This window comes from Thermoascus crustaceus (assembly GCF_041956765.1).
Source record: "Thermoascus crustaceus strain CBS 181.67 unplaced genomic scaffold VTN00scaffold_1, whole genome shotgun sequence".
Taxonomy (NCBI): domain Eukaryota; kingdom Fungi; phylum Ascomycota; class Eurotiomycetes; order Eurotiales; family Thermoascaceae; genus Thermoascus; species Thermoascus crustaceus.
This window is the reverse complement of record NW_027192527.1, coordinates 5,174,632-5,196,337: the sequence shown is the minus strand read 5'-3', so window position 1 is coordinate 5,196,337 and position 21,706 is coordinate 5,174,632. Positions and strand designations below refer to the sequence as shown.

Genomic DNA, 21,706 nt, shown 5'->3' with positions numbered 1-21,706 from the left:
ATCATTCATACCAAAGAAATTTTAATAATAATTCTAGTCGATCAGATCAATGCGTTTTAAATGTCGATATGGTCTTGTTCTTTTCTTGTTCATACAGATTTGTGATGACTAAAAAAGAACACATGAGATATTAACGAGATGCTACAAATGAGCTGCGTGCTAGCGTTGCCAGACTAGAGAAGTACATGATGGGAACTTATGGGAACAACTCTAGAAGTGGATGGGTTTCGAGTAGGTGGCCATGGCAGCCTCCTTGAAGGCCTCCGCGAGGGTCGGGTGGGCGTGGCACGTCCGGGCAACGTCCTCGCTGGAAGCACCGTACTCGACGGCCAGGGTGGCCTCGGCGATCATCTCACCGGCACCCGGGCCGATGATGTGCACACCCAGGATGCGGTCGGTCTCGGCATCCGAGATGAACTTGACGAGACCCTCGGTCTCGAGGTTGGTCTTAGCACGGGAGTTGGCGCTGAAGGGGAAGGTTCCGACGCGGTACTTGACGCCGGAGGCCTTCACATCAGCCTCGTTCTGGCCAACCCAGGCGACCTCAGGGTGGGTGTACATGACGCTGGGGATGGCAGCATAGTTGACATGACCGTAGCCCTTCTTGATGTACTCGATGGCGGCGACGGCCTCCTCCTCGGCCTTGTGGGCAAGCATAGGACCGAAGGTGCAGTCACCAATGACGCGGATGTGGGAAGCCTTGGTGCGGTACTCCTGGTCGATGACCAGGCGGCCCTTCTCGTCCTTCTCAAGGCCGACGTTCTCCAGTCCGAGACCCTCGGTGTATGGTCTGCGACCGATAGCGACCAGGACCACGTTGGCCTCGAGGGTCTGCTCCTTACCACCCTTGGCAGCCTCGGTGTTGAGGACGATCTTCTCGCCGCTGTCATCACCCTTGGTAACCTTGGTGCCGGTCAGGAACTTAATACCCTGCTTCTGGAGGATCTTCTGAGCCTGCTTGGAGATCTCTGCATCCATGCCAGGTCCACCAATCTGGTTCAGGAACTCAACGACGGTAACCTCGGCACCGAGACGGGACCAAACGGAAGCCTGCAACTGTCAGAATGATCCAAATTCCCAGAGCCCAATGGGCAAGTACGGTGAGAACGTACCATCTCCAGGCCGATGATACCACCACCAATAACAACCATCTTCTCAGGAACCTCCTTCAACGAGAGAGCACCAGTGCTGGTGATGATTCTCTTCTCGTCGATGTTCAGGCCAGGGAACGGAGTAGACTCGCTTCCCGTGGCGATAATGATGTTCTTACCCCGGTAGGTCTCCTCGCCGCCACCCAGCAGCTGAACCTTAACCTCGTGCTCGTTGACGAAGGAACCGGTACCCTTGACGTAGGTGACACCGTTCTTCTTCAGCAGGAACTCAACACCCTTGGTCAGACCCTCCACGGAGGTGTCCTTGGCCTTCATCATCTGCTCAAGGTTGAGCTTGACATCTCCGACCTCGATACCGCGCTTCTTGGTGTCATGCAAGATCTGGTGGTAGAGGTGGGAGTTGTTGAGGAGAGATTTCGAGGGGATACAGCCGACGTTCAGGCAGGTACCACCCAGGGTACCACGCTTCTCGATACAGACGGTCTTCAAATAAAGAAGTTAGGAGCTGCAATTGATGCCGGGCGGCTCTCGTGCGGCCGGTCTAGGTCATGAGGGATCGCACCTTGAGACCCTCCTGTCCAGCCTTGATCGCAGCAACGTATCCGGCAACACCACCACCAATGATGACCACATCGTGCTCCTCTGTTCCGTATCCATCCAGCGGTCAGTGGATCTCCTCTCCGACAGCGAAAGCAGCCGTCCAAACAAACCGGCAACGGGTTTAAGGGACAGAGTGCGCACCAGCTGGAGACGCGAAGCCTCGTTTTGATTGTCTGAGGAAGGCGAGAGAAGGAGTTGGGACAGCGTTGGAGGGGATAGCCTGTGGCGCGGCGGTGCGGAGGACAGCCCGCGGCGTCGCCCGCGGCAGTAGAGTGCGGAACATGGCGAGAGGAGAAGAGTTAAACCAAAAATACAAGATTCAGAGTGGGGAGTAGATAGGGAGATCCTCCAGGGACAGAGAAGTCGGGAGGAAAGGGGGCAATTGGAAGAGGTGAAGGGGGTGGATAGAGGAGAGGATGTTGGGCGAGCAGCTTCGAGGGTTGAAGTTGACGTTGAAGCAAAAGCTGCCGAAGCGTATCGTATTATGGTACCGTTCTGTCACGGATTACATACGCGCTCCCGCCAACCAGCGTCGGGCCGAGTCGGCTTTTGCGGGCAAAGACTTTGCCATCCTCCTCTAAGCAGATATCCGGAGCACCGAGAGCAAATGCTAATATTGACAGACGTCGTTTGCTGGGAGTGCTTCTTGTCGACGGCCTGCTGGGCTACAGGATACCGCGTAAGGTCCTCTCGGGCGTTTCTGCCAGCAAGACCACAGCCGGGTACTTCCGGACGGTGTCTGTTTCAAGACCGCATCGAGCAATAATGCAAAAATAGGGACATAGCCCTGTTATCTGCCTACTGAAAGGGGTGTACCCACCGCCTGCGCCATACCTTGCAGATATGGAAATATGCTGCGTTGTTCGACTCAGCGGTTGTCTGTTGTTCAGCAAAGAAAACGCATGTGGCATGAGACAGGGCTAATCCAGAGGACGCGAACAAAAAGCAATAGAGAAGACAAACATCCACATAGCAAGAGCACGAGATGAGATGAGACTGAAACGATCTCCTATCTCTGTCATATTACTGGCAATCGCTCTAGTCACAGAGTGCCGGATCTGATAGGGGTATACAACCAGTTCGGTGAACGTACAAGGCCGACTGAGATACTTGAGTTACCTACATGCAGAAGTGGCCGTCTGAAGAAACAGCAGAAGCATGAGGCATTTTATCCATGGATGTCCTTGAGCCTGAGTCATCTTGTTTTGTACCGTAGTTACATACTAGGGTTTTATCAGTCGTCCGTCTGTGCGTTCGTGCATTCAAATACACCTACCTGCAACGGAGCCCTAATTCGAGCGTTTTTTATAACTACTCCAAAAATCTTCATGGGAGCAGCAAGAACAGCACGGATATCGAGCCAACATGTACCGCAGAGGACTCGAGATTGAATGTATTGCAACCAGGCACGTGCTGACTCAGCTACGGCATACCACACGGCCATCTCCGCAGCCAAGACCGACTCGGCCTCCTACCTCTCCGAGACTTTTCTCCAGCTGCTGCATTGATCTCACGACGGTGATCCAGAAATTCCAGGCCATTGCCCCTCCATAGTGGTTTCGCCATGGCCACAATGGGTGCTGGCTATACTTACCGGCATCTGGTCCGGGCAGGTACGTCTATCCGTGTCTCCCAACCCTCATGCTCTGCCGTGAATTCTCTTTTAATCGACTGACCCATCCCAGCCCGACCAGGTGCCTATATTCAGCCCCGCCGCACTTTTACCTATGTTCCTTACCGTCGTGCGCAGGAGAATGGCAACAATGGTGATGGTAGCACACAGGAGACCTCTCCCCGCAAAGGAGGCATCTTTTCCACTATCAAGAGCTTCCTGGGTGGGAAGTCCGAAACCGTCAAGCCCAAGGTCACTCACAGGCCAATCGCTCCGATGAAGAAGGAAGGTTCGCTGAGTTCCGACTCGATTTTTGCTGAAGACGAGCCAACCCCCAAGTTGATTGCCTCCGGACGCACACCTTCGCGTCCACAGAAAGTTTCCCAGGAAGAGGCTATGTCGGCGGAAGAGATTCCGCTGGAGCAGCGCAACCGTGAGCTCCTGCAGCCCTTTCTCGACCCGCGGCCGAAGGCCCGTATTCGTTGGGAGCGCAAGATGGTCGTTCGTGCTATCCGCCGCCGAGGGCGCCTGACCAAGACGGAGGAGATCATGCGGACGGAGCGGGAGACCTTGTGCAAGTCGCACTGGTTCAAGACTTCGGTGAAGAAGCTCACCCCGCTTGCGCGACAGATTGCGGGCAAGAATATCGATGAGGCTATCCTGCAGATGCGTCTCAGCAAGAAGAAGGCCGCCAAGGATGTCCTCGAGCACCTCAAGCACGCGAAGAACGTCGCCATCGTCCGCCACGGTATGGGTCTGGGCTCCGCGAACGGCGAGACTCCCAAACCCATTACTATAACCCTCAAGTCCGGAGAGCGCAAGGTTATCCGCGACCCGACCTCCATATACATTGCACAGGCGTGGGTGAACCGCGGTCCTTACGACGTCGATTACGACCACCGAGCGATGGGACGGATCAACATCCTTCGTCCCCCGCACACTGGCCTGTCCGTCTTGCTGAAGGAGGAGAAGACACGGATCCGTGAGTGGCAGGAGCGCGAGGAGAAGGCCCTGCGTCAGCGCAAGTCCCAGCTGTGGACCCAGCTGCCGGACCGGAAGATCACAGCCCAGAGCCAGTACTACAGCTGGTGATCGCCTCCCACTTTTTCTCTGGGCTGTGTTGTCTTGAGCGTTTTCTCCACGGCTGCGTCTTTGGAAAAAAGCAAGGGTTGTCGGGTGTTGCGTGATGTTTAGCTGGTCTTTTTAGCATTTTTGATGTACGACTACCCTGATTCTTTATCCTTTTTTTACATTATCCTATCTCCCTTTTCATCCATGCCGTTGAAGAAGATTATCTGGAAATGAGATCTCAACCTCTTCCCCGAGACCATCCACTACGGAGCGATGGATGTCGCTCTCTTCTATGCCGATACGAGTTCTAGAACGGGAGGTGTTAGCTGAGGTAGATACCTATAACTCCCATGTGTACTATACAATAGAAACCAAATATTTCACATTTTTCAGAACTAATAGATGCGCCGACTCGCTAAAATGGACATCTAGCGCTTTATTTATATTTAGATCCATCCGCAGTGTGCTACCATCCCCTACTGTACATGCAGCCCGCACCGTAACCAAAAAGATTTCTTGGTTGGCTAGGATCTATTAAGACTTGGGGAGGGAGCTTGTTTGAACTAAAAGTTCTCTAAAATAAAATCTCCGGGGATTCCGCGTGTGCATTGACTTTTGTGTACGATACATAAGTAGCAGAAGGAGGGGGACGGTGGGGGGCTTCGTGAGCGATAACGACATGCAAGATACCCTACTGAAGTACTAAATAAAAGGAGGAGGGAAAGAATATTTAGAATACTCCCCTCCTTGACAGCTACATTGCACTATCCCTTTCATACCACTGTTCTATGCATCTAGATAAACAAACTGGATCTCTCCTCGACCATATATATATCTAGCTGGGGTGACCTTGCTCTTGCCCCTCTGATAACATATGCAATTAAGTTCTAGCCACATTAGGTCGCTGCTAGAGGAAGGTGATAGGTTAGCTTGGATAGACCGCAGACGAGATGATAAGCAGCGGTGGTTGGGTCTCGTGGGCTGAACAAGGATAAGAGGTCTGTCTGGATAAGTACCTCCTATCTAGTAACCCGCGACTTGGATGCGGAGAGGGTGCCGTGTAAGCGAGACCCGAATGCCGGGGATGTAGACAAGGGAAAAGGCTTCGATATTTAAATCACAGGGCACATGGGTAGACGTCCCCTCTTGCCAAGTCCCGAGGTCATGTTGTTGAACGAGCCGGTCTGCCGAAGAACTAATTTCGATGTACATATTATATAGAATACACTGGTCTTCTTTTCGAGGTGACACCAAATCGTGTGTCTGTGAAACATACTACTGCGTATCCGAGTGGTCGAACAAATCCCGCCGGCGCTAACTGTGTAGTGCGATGGCGGTAGCTCAGTAGAGTAGCTCAGTAGGAGGGGGTGGCTTCTTCAACTTTAAATCGATGGCAGATGCAAGGAGGGAATAATTTCGTCCGATGGTGTTATCAGTAAATAAAGAAAGGCTACATGCCTGTGGAGACTAGTCCCAGCGCGAAATATTAGGTCCTGTCATTTTGTGGAGTTGTATAGTTGTCTAAATTGTTTGATGCTAGTGACTTCTTTTCTTGCAGATCATGGTCAATCGGTAGCACGATAACGCGATGGAGCATAAGATGATCAAAGCTATGCAACCCACATTTCTCCATCGAAGGGTGCGGGTATAAGAGCCATCGGCACAGGCGACTTTGTAGGTAGCAGAATCCAGCTCCCACTTTGATCGCTGCAATGTATACGGAGTACTCAGTGGACAGATCATGTTCCCGCGGCGTCTCGCTCGGGCCCAGCTCTTTAATCGATGTTTTCGCAGTGGGGAGAGTCGAAATGCGAGCACGGGCTTCCAAGTTGCAGCTAGCTAGTGGCAGTCGTGCAAATCTGCAGCGCTGGATCATCAACATGGCACATGCACTGCCGTTTAGTTTATGTCCACTTGGAGGGGGAGCATGTCAATCGGGGCCAATTTCGCCCTAGCCGTTATTCCTTTCTATCGGGATCTTGGTTGCTATTCCGAATGTTGATACTGAAATGTGCGCCCTGCGCTCTCTCGGGATAGGAAGTTGACGCTTCGAGGATCGGGGAACTGTGGCAGTTAACTGTGCTGTACGTTTTGTACTGTAGAAACTCCACATCTGTAGGGGAACGTCACCCAGAGCAGATCTGCGACAGATGTTACCCATGTTGGGTGCTGCAATGGTGGGCAAGAATGGCTTGTCGTCGCGGGTTGGCCGGAGTTTGGAGGCTGGAGCGGTGCGGGCGCGATGAACAAACTGGAAGATGCGACGACAGCGACCTCCAGGATTCCAGGATTCCTCCCTTGCCCTTCCCCCGCTACTAAATTTCTTAACTCTCATCTCTTCACCGACTGTGATCTGAGCACCAGCATATACGAACCGTCATTTATCTGCGGTCGAGCTCCAAGGCGGCTGCTTTCTCTCCACGTTATCGATCCGACGGTCGAGCTTGGTGTTGTACAGCTCAATCACAGGTATCCTTCCCTTGCTCGTACGCACATTCCCTGCGTGTCTAACTCGCTTTGCCCAGTCAGATCTCTTCCACCTAACTCAGTCATCGAGGTACGCTTCAGAATATCCTCTCTTGACTGTGCCTATCTCGTCCCCACTGCCATCGCCATCCTTATCGCCTGCGGAGCTCGATTAAGCTCTCCCGCTCGACCCGCCTCGGATCTTCGTTCATACTCCATACTCCTCCACCCCTACAGAACACCTCCCCACCCTCGGCCCCATACGCGTGTACGGCTACTTATATAAGGGACCGAGCCCTGATACAGCTCGACAGGGAAGGTTGGCATTCCAGAACACGGATAGGACCAACTATTATCGTCTTGAAGGAGAAGAGGGGTGCCTGGTCAATTATTCGCTGTAGAGCTCCGGAACTACTATCGTCATAATGGATTTCGACTTGGTACCTGCGAGCAGCAGTAGGAACTATACAGGGATCTTGACCAAGACCATTGTCTATACCGGAACGTTCCTGGTGTTTCTAGCTGGTACGTTGCTGCTTGTCCCCTCTGCTTCTACTTCTCCCTTGATTCTCTAAGGAACTGTTTGTCGTTCTCAAGGCTGACAGGAAATGCGGATGAACAGCCACTGGATTAACTATCGCATCTATAATTGTGCCCAAATGGGTCAGCTATCACAGCGAGAAGGTATGCTACTTGATTGATACTATACATGTATGGACTTTGGCTAACTACGACAGCCACATTTCCACTACTCGTACGGTCTTCATCGCCGCTGCTCCTCCCTTACAGACTCATGTGAACACTTTCCGCAATCTGAAGACTGCCATGGCGAGGATAGATACTTCTGCTCCATGTGGCGCTCCGTCGGCTTCCTCATGTCCTTCGCCGTCGTCCTAGAGGGCATGACGATTGTCTCGTACATCATCATCCTAGCGGGAGGCAAGCAGCTGAGGGAGTCGGGATGGAGTGTTCTGAGCCTGCTTCTCATCCTGGCAGCCGGCGTCCAAGCGGCGGGCATGTCGATAGTGGTGAGTACAGAAGGACGACACGGGATAGACTGAAGGTCTATCATCAGTATTGGGACATGCGGGCTGATACCTCGATAGGCGTACTTGTTCGACAATGACGAGCGCTTCTTTGTCGGCTGGAAACTGGACGAGTCCTGGATTTTCTGCACCGTGAGCTGGTGCATAACCATGTTCTGCGCAGCAGGTGTAGTGGCAGCGGCACGCGTGCTGCCTTCCGAAGGCGGTTACGAGCTCATTCAGGATCATTCGTAATATATAGCTTGATCCCTTACGACCTCGAGGCGAATAATTCGCTAAACACAGTCGATATGTCCCGCCGCACTGGCTTTCGGCAATTTACTCTCTGCGACATGACCATAACGGCTAGGTGGTTTGGGTGGCTAAGTTCTCTATGATCTACTGGGAGATACACATTATATACCTATCTCGACGGTTACTATCCTGCCACAACGGAGGATTCTTCGAGCAAAAAAAATTCTCTGGTTCGTTTCCTCACTTAGGTTCGGGATTTGCCAGTAGTTTTGCGGTTTTATGGTTTCCTTTTCTGGCCTTATCTATCTCTCCCTTTTCTATGGCGTTAAGTTCTGTTTCCAATCATGTAGATACGTATGTACAAGTGCCTGGATTCCAGGGTCTTCTCTGAGTAATGTTTATGAATTTGATGAGACTGGGTATTGGTAATTCGTATTTTTCTATATGGGTGTGTCGTCATGCCTGGTCAGCATAGCTCCATGCGAAATCTATCAATAGTCGTCATCAGGATAGAAGAATCAGTTTACAAATCTGGAGATCTCCCCACGGCTTCTATGTAAAACTTGCGTATTAGTCTCTTGACGTTTAGAGTCGAGACGTGGATTCACCGTCTATTCGAAGACCGAATTTGACCACGAGAACAATAGAACTCGATCCAATCCACTAGGCGCCGTACATTAAGGCTACACGATTTTCCATCCGTCCTACACTGAAACATCCTACCCAATCCGAAGGAGATCAAATATTCTCCCTCTAGTATAGAATCAGCATCATTTCAATATCTTTTTCTAGACTCCCTAGGGCTTTGGTGAGTTCAGATACCGCTCAGGTGCCCACCACACCAGCATACTCATTCAGCGTGGATGTTGCTAATTCCTCAATAAAACCGAAAAAGTAGAGAAAAAAAAGGTTTACTGAGGCATGGAATGTCACGAGAGTGGTATCCAGTGTATGTATCATATTAATCATTGATCGTCAGTCTCATACTCATTACTAGTTACATGATGACCGGGTAGAAATACAAAGGAAATCTGAAGACATAAGAAAACCCAAAGAAACCTGAGACCACCTGGGAACCTCCAATACTCTCTCACCACAGCCTGCCAAAAAGAGCTGGAAGAAAACTGACAAAAAGAAAGACCTGAAAATGCCGAGAAAACCACCAAATGCTTCTTTCCATATTACTGATGCCGGTATAACTGTACTCCAGGTTTCATGGCACTCCCTTTTCCGGAACATGTACCTTCATATCGCTTGAACTCCAACCACCTTGTGTATGCTGTGCCAAACAACACCAAGCCTGAACATCAACAACCTGCCGCCAGTTCTGTGCACTGTGGTTTGCCCATTCACACCCTTCTACATGGGGCTCACTCACTTGCGAGGAGTTTTCACATTTGGAGAAGTAGAGGGAAGCTTCCGGATGGCCCCCTTCTTGCTTATCCGTCCCGTACGGGAATAGTGCGACGACGAGCCGGGTTGAATCTCTTCACTCTCTTCTTCCTCCTCCTCCGCTTCGTGACTCTCTGGGTTCTCTTCTTCTTCCCCAACTTCATCACCACCTGCAACTTCCTGATGCGCAACTTTCCATCCAGGTCTGAATTTGGGGAGGATCTCAATGTCTGGGAACGAGATCTTGTTCCTGGCGGTCTGTTCGCGAGTTAGATGCTCCCTCAGCCGCTCGACGATAGCCCGGATGTCATCAAAAGACTTGTTAGGCCCGACCTCTAGGCGGAGCCAGTCAGGAACAGGCGATGGAGGAACGACGGGAGACCGTTTGTGTGTGGTGACAGTGGTGGTCGTGGTGGTATTCGCGCCACCGCTGCTGGCATTACGAGCCGGAGTGCTCGCAGCTGATGCAGGCGATGTGACCGCGCTGCTTCGAGGTGATCCTTCAGGCGTCTGAGCGCCTGTTGGTGGTGACGTCGCCCGCTCGCCTGCCTCGCTGTTTGTCCGAGTCCGCTGATTCTCACGCTTCCTCAGGACAAGTTCAAATGACTCAATTCCTCCCCAGGACTGCATGCGTGCCAGGGAGTCCAGCAGAAGATCACACTGCGTGAAAGGCCAGAGACTGGCTCGGTATCGAGCACGTTGGTAGTGCTTACGGCAGTAGTGGACCCAGACATGTTCTGGGCACAATTTGGTACAGTTCTTATTCCGTCCAAAAATATGAGAGATCACCTTACGGAGATTCTCGCCCCCCGTTGCACAGGGTCCCTCAGAGAACTCGCACCTGATGGTGCTGCTAGTGCTGGTGCCAGTGGTGGTTCGGGGCATGTTCGGCGCGCTTTGTATCGTGAAGATGGGAGAAGCAGCGTTGATGACGCCGGTACTGTTCCAAGCAGTGGAAGACGAGGGTGCTTCAAGGCCAGCTCCTCTTCCAGAGCTTACGTTGGATGACGGTAGGAGTGATGAAGAAAGGGTTCTAGTGTCAGTTCGAGACTGACTTGCTGCAGCAGAAGACGAACAAGTCTTGGAGGCCGCGTCGGATCTAACGATCGTGAAATGTGATAACACGCTTCCAGGAACAGGGTCGTATACGACAGTCCAGCGTTGACCTGGCTCGTCTGGGCAGAGAAAAGTGCGATTTAGGGAGTTAAGAAGTTCAATGTGGTCATCCATGACTGGGGCACTTTTCAACTTTCCTAAAAATGACTAATGCCGTCAGATAATGTGAATGCGTGCGCATGAGCAAAGCAAGGATATGAAAAGGATTTAGGCAGTTATCGACAGTCAATGGCTGTGAAGGTTGAAGACTTGGGACGAGAAGAGACAAGACAAGGCGTGCTGGGGCAACGATCCCTCGAAGAAAGAGTGATGAATGACAGGCTGTGGCAGGCCCCGAGGTGCAATGAATGGAATCAGGAACTCAACGGGATTGGCCGTCGTCTGCTCTTCAAGACGTGTGGGAGGAGCGTACGTGCTGTTTGTTGATGTTGACTGGGGACTCACTCGTGTGAAAGGAGATGGAACGATCCATATTCGATTTGACAGCAGACAAGTGCTCGAGAAGCAGCTACAGCTACCTGACGGTCTCAAGAGAGAGAAACAGCAGATATCCAACGTCAGATCTACGGGAGGACCCGATCTATGGTATACATCAGAGGGAAAAGGGAGTTATTGGGTCGTGGAGGACCACTGGCCCTCTCAAACCCCGATTTGGAAGCACGCAACAGGCATATAACCGTTGCCAGACGTCAACCCAGCTGTCTTAGGGCATAGTACCGCAACCATCCCCACAGAACAGACCGTCTAATAGGTCACCAACGGGGCAATGGATCTACCAGACATATCTAGCGTTTTAAGTGCCCAACGCTCTGTCTTGTCACCCAGGCTAACTTAGCTTAATAGGGGCTCTTCAAACACTAGGTACTACTCGATGCGGCAGTCGAAAGTTCACCTGGGACGATCAGTTTCGTTGCCAAGGCCTCCTTCGAACCAATCATGAGAGGATATTGGCTTGCTTTTCTGAGCCTTGCCTGGGCATGATTTGCAGTAGGGACGAAGCTTCAACGGTTCAGCCTACACTGCTCAACGGCGCGTGTCTACCTACCTAACTATATAGGTTAGTAGCTAGCGTGACGTCTCAGTCTCCGATCCGACTTGATAACGGTCGCACGAGGGCGCTAGATCGACGCCAAGGAAATAGTTTCTTGTCCCCAGTTGCTAATAATGGAATATGCTATAGAACTAGGTAAAAAGCTTGGGCAGCAGGCAGCTTCCTTCAGTGTCTCTCAAAATCGGGGCATCTTCAGCAGAAATGGCTATACGTTTGCGCAGGATGGCCAGGGCCGCTGGAACTAGCAGGTAGGTAGTCCGGACGATGGTTTAAAGTGTCTATTTTCCTAAAACGGAGAAATGAATCAAAACGCGTCACGCAGATCCCAACCGGTATCATCAACCTGATAATGCAGTGCAGCCCCTCCCACTGCCCCCCATACATAGATGGGTGTTCGGACGCATAATGGTCTACACTTAAGCGAGACCCTGAGAATGGCAAATCCCGCGGTCTTTGCTGAAACAGAATTGTCGTCGGATTTAAATCGTAGCGATGACCATCCGATCAATGCGATTTTGATGTTCTCCGATGCTGAATCAGCAGCAAACCACAAATGGTTCGTGCCATCTAGAACTAGCATCATGAAACATGCACCGCCTGGATGATGACAAAGAACGAATATTGAGGCTTGTCCCCTTGCAGACTGGAATCGTCGAATCTTGAGATAGTGACGCAGCGAACGTTGTCTCCGGCCGGAAAAGTTGAGGACACTGCTGTTTCGGGATCTGCAATCAAGTTCCAGATCTAGACCATAATACGAAGACCAAAGGCCTGCCGGCAATTCGCACATACTTTCAGGGCCTTGCTTCGCTGCCGTGGAAAACCCTGATGTGAGGTCCATGGAGTCGGCCGATTAATGCTAGAATAATAACAGGATACCGCACTATACTATAGGGCTGCATGGTTTCTTTTTAATTGTCTCAGCCAATGACGATGTACTATGGACAGGAAGGGCTATCGCTTACACTCATCCAAGGCTTAGTGCACTGCATTCTATTATAACTCATACCCACATACTGAGTCGATCCGATGTGTCTTTCTGTACAGTATGATCACATGGTCCTCGGTATCATTCGGAGAGCCCTAAAACCTCGCACAGAATAAGTAGAAGTTCAGGCCAATCACGAAGCGTATAGTAAGGGAAGAAAGAAACCTCAAACACCATTCATGATGTGCATTACCTAAGTATTAAAGATCAGATGGATTATCCCATCCCGCCCTCGCTTGCAGCTATTATTATAAGTCACGGATAGATGCAGCACGGTTCACCTGAAGATTATACCCCCCATTCCCTCTGACCAAGGAAGAGGTGCCATGCCCCTCTTTTTCTTTTTCCAAAATTCAAAGCAGTGCATAAGACGAAGCCTATATTAGCCTGAGGGAGCTACGTTTATTCTTATTCTAGGTTATACGTATTGTAAACATATGATGAAATCATGCATATGATGTCCATCCGAGAAAACCCAGTCAGAGTTGATCGAATCGAACAAAGGCATCAATCATTCTAGAAGCCCCCACCCCATTCCCTCCTAATTAGTGACCAGTAAGTTCTTAAATTCTAGTCTCAGTGACTATCACAGTCACAGAGTTTGGAAGTAACTCGAGTCAGTCCAGTGACCGACTGACTGATTGATTGACTGAGACAGTAATAACCTTGGAAGGCGTCAATTATGAAAAAAGGACTACCCTCACCTACTGTAGACATTATTGGTGGATCGAACAAGCCAGACTGTTGCTCAAGGGATAATAATAATAATAAAGTCAGAGTTATTTATGTTATATCAATTATATTTATATATATATTTATATTACTTGGAGAATAATAAACCCTGGAAACAAGCAGAAACAGCAAACAGAACCAAATCCGCAATCCCTACCAATCATCAAGAACTATTTTATATATGATGTACAGTTGCAAAGAACAAGGATAATGACAATGATAATGATAAGAAAAAAGGGATATACCCTAACTCGATGCTGTGGCTTTCAAGGAGATCATCATTATTATTGTCATTATTGTCATTATTGTCACTGTCCCAATCAAAGTTCCCAAATTCGAATTCCAATCCAACAGAGAAAGCAAGCAAACCACCTGTTTTGACTATTTCGGTCCTGAGTCGCAACGGTGGCTTGGTCTAAGGTAGGGAGGCTTGGGCTTCGTAGGTCAAACACAATAGAGTAATCAAGTGATAGAGACAACGCGACTAAGGAGAAGTAGAGCGCCTATTGAGTACGTATACTCCGTAGTAGGTTAGCCTGTTGACCTGCCAGTGTATAACCAAGTAACAATGTGTTATTGAGCACGGAGAACTAAGGCTATCTACATGGTGGTAATGAGCGTCCTTATATAACCTAGTCCTTCATGGTATATTCGCCCCCACTATGGTACCTGTATACGATTCTTAGTCATTGTATCACGTGACCTGATATCCTTAGTTATCTCCTTGCGGGGTAACTATCGTCCTGTCATGCAAGGCTGTGTTGGATAGCGCTTAATCTGTTGGTTCATAACAGAGTCGCCCTGTTAGCCAAGAAAGAAAGAATATATATATTTATATATATAGACCCTAAAGAGAGAACAAAGGGCTACCAAGGCACTGGTTCCTCCTAACCTTATGCATTAAGCGAAGTTCAACAGCTCACTGGTGTGGAATTTAAGTGAAGTAATGTGTGTGCGCTGATGGTCCTCTGGCATGCTTTGTTTTGTTTTAATTTCAACTCCCTTTTTTTTGTTCTTTCTTTTTTTCTTTCTTAGGTGCAACAGTAGACTTGTTCCTTTTCCTTTCATTCACCTGTGTGCTCTTAGATAGTGGCAGGAACCCTCCTCCACCTCTTTCTTTCAATTCACAAAGTTCTGGTACGGCATTTCCCATTTTAAAAATTTCCTCCAAGCTCCAGCAGGGCCTTTTCTTCCATCAACAACCGTTCCAATGATGATCTGACCGGCCCTCTTCCCTCCCCATCATCCAATATGTCTGGGGCGGTTATTTTTTTTTATTTTTTTTTAACTTTCAAATCAGCAACCGAAGGTGCTGTCTGTACCCGATGACGTCTTTATAAAGATGGATCACGACTCTCCAACTCGCACAAGGGACGATAAGGGCCTAGCTCCGCAGGGCCGTTCTGTCCTTCCAATTCTGCGGGCTTTTGTTTACCCTCTAATTGCGCAGGAGTCCGCTGATTATTGCGAGTTCGGTTGCTGCGATCATGGCGACGACGGGCAAGAAGAAAAATGCCCGCGGCGATGATGATACTCCCGCCAACGGTGACCCCTACGCCGATTCCTGCCTTGTCACCTGTAGAGAGGCCGCTCGATCTGTCGGTCCCGGAAGAAGTAGTCAAAGGTGTCCAGTGGCCATCCCAACTCTCTTCCCAGGTGCTCTGGGAACCCTGGATTGTGGTGTCTGCCGGCTGGATGGCGCAGTCGCTCCATAGCAAGTGCTTGATACCGACTTATTCTGACAGGTCGCTGTCGTGAGGACCACACTGGACCAAGTGCCCCCAGGATAGAGCGCAATGGTCTGTGGCGGGCTGCCGACGGAGACTTCAACAGCCTGCCACGGGCCATCTGGACCATAGTCCTTGGTCGACCAGTTCATGATAAAGGGGACAGTTGCCTGGACGTGGACGATGGTGACGAGCCAGCTCGCCAGCAATGAAAACAGGCGCGTCAGAATCTCCAGATCTTTTATTCTTCATGGAGAGAGGGGCGACGTTTGACAGACTATCAAGAGGGCGCGCTTCATCGAGAACCAGATCCTCATTGCAATTAGGGATAACAGTGAAGTCCCAAAGGGACAGGGGAATCCAAGGACGACGGAAAAGCCTCGTGCAAGGCTCGTCCAGCCGCATGTTAGCTCCAGCCCCCACGTGTCTAAGATAATGGTTTTTGGAGCTGGTTCCTTCAATTGGTCGCAACCCCTCAATGATCTGCAGAGATGTGCAGAGCTCGAGGAGGTTTCTTGGATGGATGCTAGGCGACCAAGGTGAGCGTTAAAGATAAATAAGAATGGGGTGAGTAGGTATGAATAAAGCTGGGCGAGTAAATCATCTGACTCACTCGGCTCGCTCGGTTAAAGCAGCCGTATCTAAGAAGGAAAAGAGCTGCTCCCGGATTTTTGAACAATATTTTGATTGACTTGGACGAGCTAGTTAGACAGCCAGAAAAGGGAAGAGGTGATAAAAGATATGCTTCAGCCTGTCTATCATATCTAATCTAGGCACCTATCCAGCAGAACCATCGCCAAGGAATGCAATGCATACGATTCGGAGTTGCTCACGAACTGAACTAACAAAACAAGCACACTTACCTGTCACTCTTTTGAGTCTTCTTTGCTCGCTATGTAGCACATGGCAGTCCGCCAGGGTTGTAGTGCACCGTACCATAATATGCCACTCAAAAATCTACAAAGTTTCAAGAAATGCAAGCGAGGTCATAAACATCAAGAAGCCATCATTTTCAATCTGTATGTGTACCCACCAATGCATACAAGACAAAACCAAAGATAGACAAACGCCGCCCACATAACCTACCATTCTCCAGTATCAAGAGCTCATGCTTACTCCAGAAGCGGGGAAAATGACCAAAAACACCTTGACCATAGCAGAAAAGAAAAATATCGTCAAAGCCATGAAACAAGGAAAGAATCGGAAAGTAGATCAGGTGGAGTAGCAAGTTACTTCACCCGGTATCAAACGGTTACACCGCGTAACCAGCACCCACAGGAGGAGCCCTTGGAGCATGATGACGATGATCATGATGGTATCTCCTCCCACTGCGTCCGGAACGACACCCGACGGATCCAATGTCTATGGTTTTCATCTCCTTGCTAAGCGCGTCCAGACTCCCATTAGGAGCAGAACTAGCAGTAGTAACAGGGCTCAATACCGGATAACTCTGGTTCATGGGTTGCGCAACCGGAACCTTGGGAGGAATTGGCGGGACAGGTTCGCTTGATGTGTAGTAGTGGGAAGCGGGAGCCGGCGATACGGACCGCCGGCGAGACTGAGGAGGACCATAAGCGTTAGGCGTGCTATAGTTCCTGCTGTGATTGTAGCCGCCGGATCTGTGGTATTCACGGACACCATTGTCCGCCCGACTTACATGGTAAGCGGAACTTCGGCTCGGCTGGGCATAGGATTGAGGACGGCCATGATATCTTTGCATGCGGTGTCTGCCGGAACGTTCAGATGACGCAGAGGGTCCGACATCGATGATCTGTGGCTTTGTTGCAGGCCGTGCCGCGACAGTCTCCCTGGGCGGCGGTCGGGAACCCACAGGGCTGGATTGAGGTGAGCGCTTGAAGCGCACAACGACCTCCTGCTTCTTCGACTTCCGCTCGGGCTCGGGAGCCCAGGTATCCGTAGGCAGATGGTCCGAAGGATCGATGACTCGGCCATCACTTCCGATTATTGGCTCCAGGTCCCGTTCTTTCTCAAGCTCAGTCTGTCTCGCCGCCTCCATCGCTTGCTCGGGAGTCTCATATCGCGGAGCCGGAGCGCTAGTGGCGGATGATTTCCCTGCATTTGGATTCAAGGCATCGTACGAATCCGGAGAAAAGGGGACACCAGTCAAGCCACGTTCTTCCGTGGGCGGGGGCTTGGGGCTGACAGATTTCCTCTGAGGAATAGCACGGGGGTCCGGGCTCGTGGACCTCGATTTATTCACGCCGGAACTTGGTCGCCGATCCAGTCTCTCATCAATTGGTCCTGGAGATGAGTGCAGTCGCTGGACGGGCTCCGGGTAATATTGCGGATCGGAAGGCGGAGGCAGATAATACTGGGGCTCAGGAGGCTGAGCATGGAAGTATTGGGGCTCAGGTTGAGGGACTGGCTGATATTGCACGGACATATTGCTGTGCCTTCTGCTAGCCCGACTCTCGTGGATCGCGCGGTCTGACTCTGCTTCAGCGATCGCTGGATCATATCCCGGAACCAAACTGGGTGGCATATTTTGCACATTATTGTGTGAGGGCAGATCCTGGAGACGACCTTTGCCTGGCTGGCTGTATGATGTCTGGGATGACATGGAGTGCGCAGATGTGGCCAGGTCCATGTCGGTCGACGATGCAGAAGGAGCAAATTCTGGAGAATAGGCTTGGTAAGTTGTAGGTTGAGCTGCTGTGTGCTGATTGGGCTGTGCATGTTGATTCGGTTGTACAAATGCAGACCTGTGAACAGGCGGAGGGGGCGGGGGGTCTTCCTCATATTCGTCTTCAACGCGAGGCTGCATTGATGCATACTCGGTACGATATTCGTCGCGGCTCACCGTGTTCCGGCGAGGGCTATCTCTTTTGTACCGATGATACTGTTCAGCGGAGCCTGGAGTCGAGCGAGGGAGGGCGAATTCGGGTGGGGTAGTCTCATAGACGTAGCCTGCTGGAGCCGGCTGGTATGGTGAGTTTCTCGGCCTTTGACCGTAGGATGTCTGGTCAGCGTTGTAGCGGGACTGCTCTGGGGTAACAAGCTGATAGTTGCTCTGTCGAGGCGGCGACTCGTATGCGTTGTTGGAATGCATCTCCTCAGGAGGATACTCATATCGACCTGGTGTCACTTCTCGTCTCTGCCAGTGGTCTGGGTGGTAAGCGTGTTCGTACTCAGCAGGTCTTGGGTATTCAGCTGTAGGTCTTGGCTGCTGAAAGCGCGGATCGTATGATTCCACCGCTTGTTCTCTAAAAGAGGGTCGCGCGTCCTGAGGGTACGGCGGAGTGTTCGTGGCTACGTGTCGGGGGTTGACGGGCACCCATTCTCTCTGGAACTCCTCCGGGGCATCGTACCCTCGTCCAGGACGCGTTGCAGGTGACGAGTTGGAATATATAGCCTCCGGAGCGGCGGCATGTCTCGATGTAGGCCGTGCATTGTCGGGAACGGCAGCGCGCGGTGGTGTCTGTTCGATCACGACGGGTCTCGCCGGTGACGAATGTGCCTGCGCAGGTGCAGGCTGGACATGCTCTGGAGCCGAGGCTCTCACGGGAGATGGGCCTGTGGGATCCACAGGAAGAGGCCGTCTCTTGAGAGGCTTTGGCTGCCGTGGGCCTGAAAGTGATGATGACCCAGCGGGAGCTGGGCTGCTGGCCTTCGCTTGCATCTTCTCCGCCGCCTCTTTCCTTCGCTCGACGACTGCTTCGTCTTCTGGACGGGTGTCGTAGTAAGTCATTTCAATCCTAACTTCGCCAGCATACTTCCCCTTGTATTGCAATGGATGCCACTGGTCACTCTGCCCACCACCTGGAATGACGACATTTTTCAGATCGACCCAGGTTTCACCGATGAGGTCTGTCTTTTTGTCGTCGTTGAATATCGACACCTTCAGCTGGTAGTAGTCAGGAGACTCGTGTACTGTGAATCGAAGTTCTTGGTCCCTGAACAACGAGTTAGTCCATCTCCCGCAGGGATACTCGATCGAGGAGAGTGGAAGTGGGGGTGGTTGCCCTGCGTACCATCTTGGTGTTTGCCCGCCCCTCATGTCCGTCTCCGTCTTCTTTGCTTCCTTTCCCAGGCGGGCCGCACAGTACGGGTTCTGCTTTCCCATGGTCTTTCTGTTTGGGAGGTTCTTGGCCCGGTCGATGACGGCAACCAAGGTCCCGATCGAGGGCCCGTCGACCGACATGTCTGCATAGATGCCCGCCGTGTGGCCGTGGCTGGGCAGCTTTGCGGGCTTCAACATGGACACCATGGCGGGCAAATTTTTTGGCGTTCAGAGCACACAGTAAAAAAGAAAAAACGAGTGAGGTGGGATAGGGGCGAGCATCCGGACCTCGCTAGAGAGGAGGCTGGAGCAGCTCTCGGGGCTGACGTCCGGGGCTTACGACTCAGGTCGGGAAGAGAGGGGCTTGGAGCAATTCCGACAAACAACAAACGATCGTGCGAAAGGAAACAAAGAAATAATCCACGAGCGGCCGTGCAATACGCACTGTTGGAAAACGACGACGAAAACGGCGAAAAAGACAGGGGAGGAAATGGGCGGCAGAGACAGGCGATATGCACAGCGACAGCGGACGGTGGGGATGTTTTGATTTGGCTGGATCGAGCGAGAGGCTGGGGAAAGTCCAGCGTGTGGCTGGTGGGCCCCGGTTCGGCAGACTGGGCCGGCCGCCGTGGGGGATTGGCCGCTCAGCGCGCCCGTCCCTGCATGCTCCGCCGCGTACAGATCTGGCGGCGGGTCTCGACGGCTATCGACAGGTGTCGAGCGACAGAACGAGACACCGGAATGCACGCAGCACCGCGGCCTGACGGGCGGACGGTAAGAGGGACAGCAGAAGAGAGAGAGAGAGAGAGAGAGAGCACGATGACAGCGCCGGAGAGGACAAAAACAAAAGAGAGACGACAGAGGGAGGACAGAAAAAGGCAGAGCGGGCGATCCCCAGCCACACGCGATCGACGTCGTATGTCTCGGGGCAGAGTCGGGCCGGTCACGTGTCATGGATGGATCTAATCTGGGATCCCAGATCGGGTTATCTCCCTGTAGGGCCTGTCCTCCGTGCTCTGCTCTCCATCCTCTGCGTTCTGGAGGACGACCCGTCTAAGAATAGCATGATCCCGGGTTGACAGGAGAACATGTTGCCTGTGCTGGATGCTCACAGCCTTACCGACTGCCAGCTGGTTCCTCCCATCCTGCTGTTACACGAGCTCCTACGCGGTCGCCAGCTTCGGCCCGCCGGACGTGGCCTGCCGCGTGGATATGAAGGCAACAGGGCAGACACACGCTGACCGCTGACCGCCGGTTGAACATGACAATACCGTTACCTCTTCTCTGGCCATGCTCGGTACGGTGTGTACTGTTCACGCTGTACGGGAGTATCATCGACGGTACACCGAACCCCAGTCTCCACGACCCAGCGGCATGCGGAGCACCGCGGAGGCTGCCGAGCCAGCCATACAGAAGCACCCGATGATGTGCATTCCGCATGTCCGCATGCTGGCCGTTCGGAGCACGCTTCCATGCTTTGTTTTCTCAACCTGCGTAGCCAATCCGTCCGTCTGGAGCCCGGCGCTTGCTCAGGCGTCTCAGCGGCGAATCGTGTTGTCTATGGTTCCATGCCAAGGCACGGCACAGAAGCTCGATTGTTTTCCAGACGAGACGCCCGGTGGCTCGTTCGTCTACGCGCATGTGCGGCCCAGGTCCTTGGACCTCTTCGAAAACTCGAGATAGTGAACTACGTAATGCAGTGGTTGGGAGCCGTCATGATGAAACTCCATGCCGCTCGAGTATCTTGTGTAACATCTGGAGACGGAAGGCGATGTATATGAGGAAAACGACCAGTATGAATGCTCGAGTCATTGTCGACGGTGGTAGGAAAAGCAGGTTGGCTCTGCTGTCCTCCTTCCTAGTCCTCCGTGACTATGCTAACCCCTGGCTGACATGATGGCTGAACATTCCTGCCAGTGCCTACCGATAGAGTGACAATTACAGAAGCTTGGTCGTTGCCAAGACTCACACTCCGCTTCTACGTGGTTTGAAGCAGCACTGCCACGAACCGGGCCTCTATGCAGGCTAGCTCGGGGAAGTCAGTCAGGTGCATTCGACTGACTTAACACAATACAGGTATCTGGATGGGACTCATTTTGGCAGCAATTGCTTCATGGTGCTCAAACCGGTGAAGAGGAGCATTGCCAAAAGGCAAGACAAAATATATCTTTGTTGGCAACAGGCGTCTGAGAGAGCAAGAGCAGATCCACGTCGACTCCTATAGCTGTCATGGCTCCTGCAGACGCCAAGTCAGGAGAGCTCTTGGGCGCAAATAATCTGTGGCATCTGATTCGACAGCGTGCATACGAGCCTCTGACTGGACAATGTGGAGTCGGTCATCTGCAGTATTGATGTGAGAGACAGCGACCGAGCCTTAACGGTGAGATCAAAGGCGAGCAGAGTATCTATTATTGGATATATAGATTGTACTGGCTGTATGTGCTGACAGACGTGCCTAACAACGGCGCCCTCCGGCTTGCCGCTAAGCCATCCTGGGGCCGCTCTCTGCCAAGACGCGCTCACGGTGCAGCTTCAAGC

At 51.7% G+C, this 21,706-nt stretch overlaps 9 protein-coding genes across 9 annotated transcripts; 5 read left to right on the top strand and 4 right to left on the bottom strand.

Annotated features, from left to right (window-relative positions):
* Positions 1-210: 210 nt before the first annotated feature.
* On the bottom strand, positions 211-1,995 carry VTN00DRAFT_1876 (uncharacterized protein; the record flags this gene model as incomplete). The annotated part of the gene is made up of 4 exons (XM_069428031.1): positions 211-1,050; positions 1,113-1,595; positions 1,675-1,754; positions 1,854-1,995. 4 exons carry the CDS (start codon positions 1,993-1,995, stop codon positions 211-213), a joined length of 1,545 nt encoding a protein of 514 aa, XP_069292578.1.
* Positions 1,996-3,276: 1,281 nt separating this feature from the next.
* VTN00DRAFT_1875 (mitochondrial 54S ribosomal protein uL22m) lies at positions 3,277-4,416 on the top strand (the record flags this gene model as incomplete). Its single annotated transcript, XM_069428030.1, has 2 exons — positions 3,277-3,325; positions 3,398-4,416. 2 exons carry the CDS (start codon positions 3,277-3,279, stop codon positions 4,414-4,416), a joined length of 1,068 nt encoding a protein of 355 aa, XP_069292577.1.
* A 2,221-nt stretch (positions 4,417-6,637) lies between these two features.
* Positions 6,638-6,939, top strand: VTN00DRAFT_1874 (uncharacterized protein; the record flags this gene model as incomplete). Its single annotated transcript, XM_069428029.1, has 2 exons — positions 6,638-6,864; positions 6,921-6,939. 2 exons carry the CDS (start codon positions 6,638-6,640, stop codon positions 6,937-6,939), a joined length of 246 nt encoding a protein of 81 aa, XP_069292576.1.
* Positions 6,940-7,286: 347 nt separating this feature from the next.
* VTN00DRAFT_1873 (uncharacterized protein) lies at positions 7,287-8,141 on the top strand (the record flags this gene model as incomplete). The annotated part of the gene is made up of 4 exons (XM_069428028.1): positions 7,287-7,386; positions 7,484-7,545; positions 7,599-7,889; positions 7,968-8,141. 4 exons carry the CDS (start codon positions 7,287-7,289, stop codon positions 8,139-8,141), a joined length of 627 nt encoding a protein of 208 aa, XP_069292575.1.
* Positions 8,142-9,515: 1,374 nt separating this feature from the next.
* On the bottom strand, positions 9,516-10,763 carry VTN00DRAFT_1872 (uncharacterized protein; the record flags this gene model as incomplete). Its single annotated transcript, XM_069428027.1, has 1 exon — positions 9,516-10,763. The coding sequence occupies one exon, from the start codon at positions 10,761-10,763 to the stop codon at positions 9,516-9,518; it is 1,248 nt and encodes a 415-aa protein (XP_069292574.1).
* A 233-nt stretch (positions 10,764-10,996) lies between these two features.
* VTN00DRAFT_1871 (uncharacterized protein) lies at positions 10,997-11,945 on the top strand (the record flags this gene model as incomplete). The annotated part of the gene is made up of 3 exons (XM_069428026.1): positions 10,997-11,057; positions 11,638-11,706; positions 11,830-11,945. The coding sequence occupies 3 exons, from the start codon at positions 10,997-10,999 to the stop codon at positions 11,943-11,945; spliced, it is 246 nt and encodes an 81-aa protein (XP_069292573.1).
* A 2,809-nt stretch (positions 11,946-14,754) lies between these two features.
* On the bottom strand, positions 14,755-15,299 carry VTN00DRAFT_1870 (uncharacterized protein; the record flags this gene model as incomplete). The annotated part of the gene is made up of 2 exons (XM_069428025.1): positions 14,755-15,090; positions 15,150-15,299. 2 exons carry the CDS (start codon positions 15,297-15,299, stop codon positions 14,755-14,757), a joined length of 486 nt encoding a protein of 161 aa, XP_069292572.1.
* Positions 15,300-16,399: 1,100 nt separating this feature from the next.
* Positions 16,400-19,375, bottom strand: VTN00DRAFT_1869 (uncharacterized protein; the record flags this gene model as incomplete). The annotated part of the gene is made up of 2 exons (XM_069428023.1): positions 16,400-19,061; positions 19,140-19,375. 2 exons carry the CDS (start codon positions 19,373-19,375, stop codon positions 16,400-16,402), a joined length of 2,898 nt encoding a protein of 965 aa, XP_069292571.1.
* A 1,083-nt stretch (positions 19,376-20,458) lies between these two features.
* VTN00DRAFT_1868 (uncharacterized protein) lies at positions 20,459-20,851 on the top strand (the record flags this gene model as incomplete). The annotated part of the gene is made up of 1 exon (XM_069428022.1): positions 20,459-20,851. The coding sequence occupies one exon, from the start codon at positions 20,459-20,461 to the stop codon at positions 20,849-20,851; it is 393 nt and encodes a 130-aa protein (XP_069292570.1).
* Between the last annotated feature and the right edge of the window lie 855 nt (positions 20,852-21,706).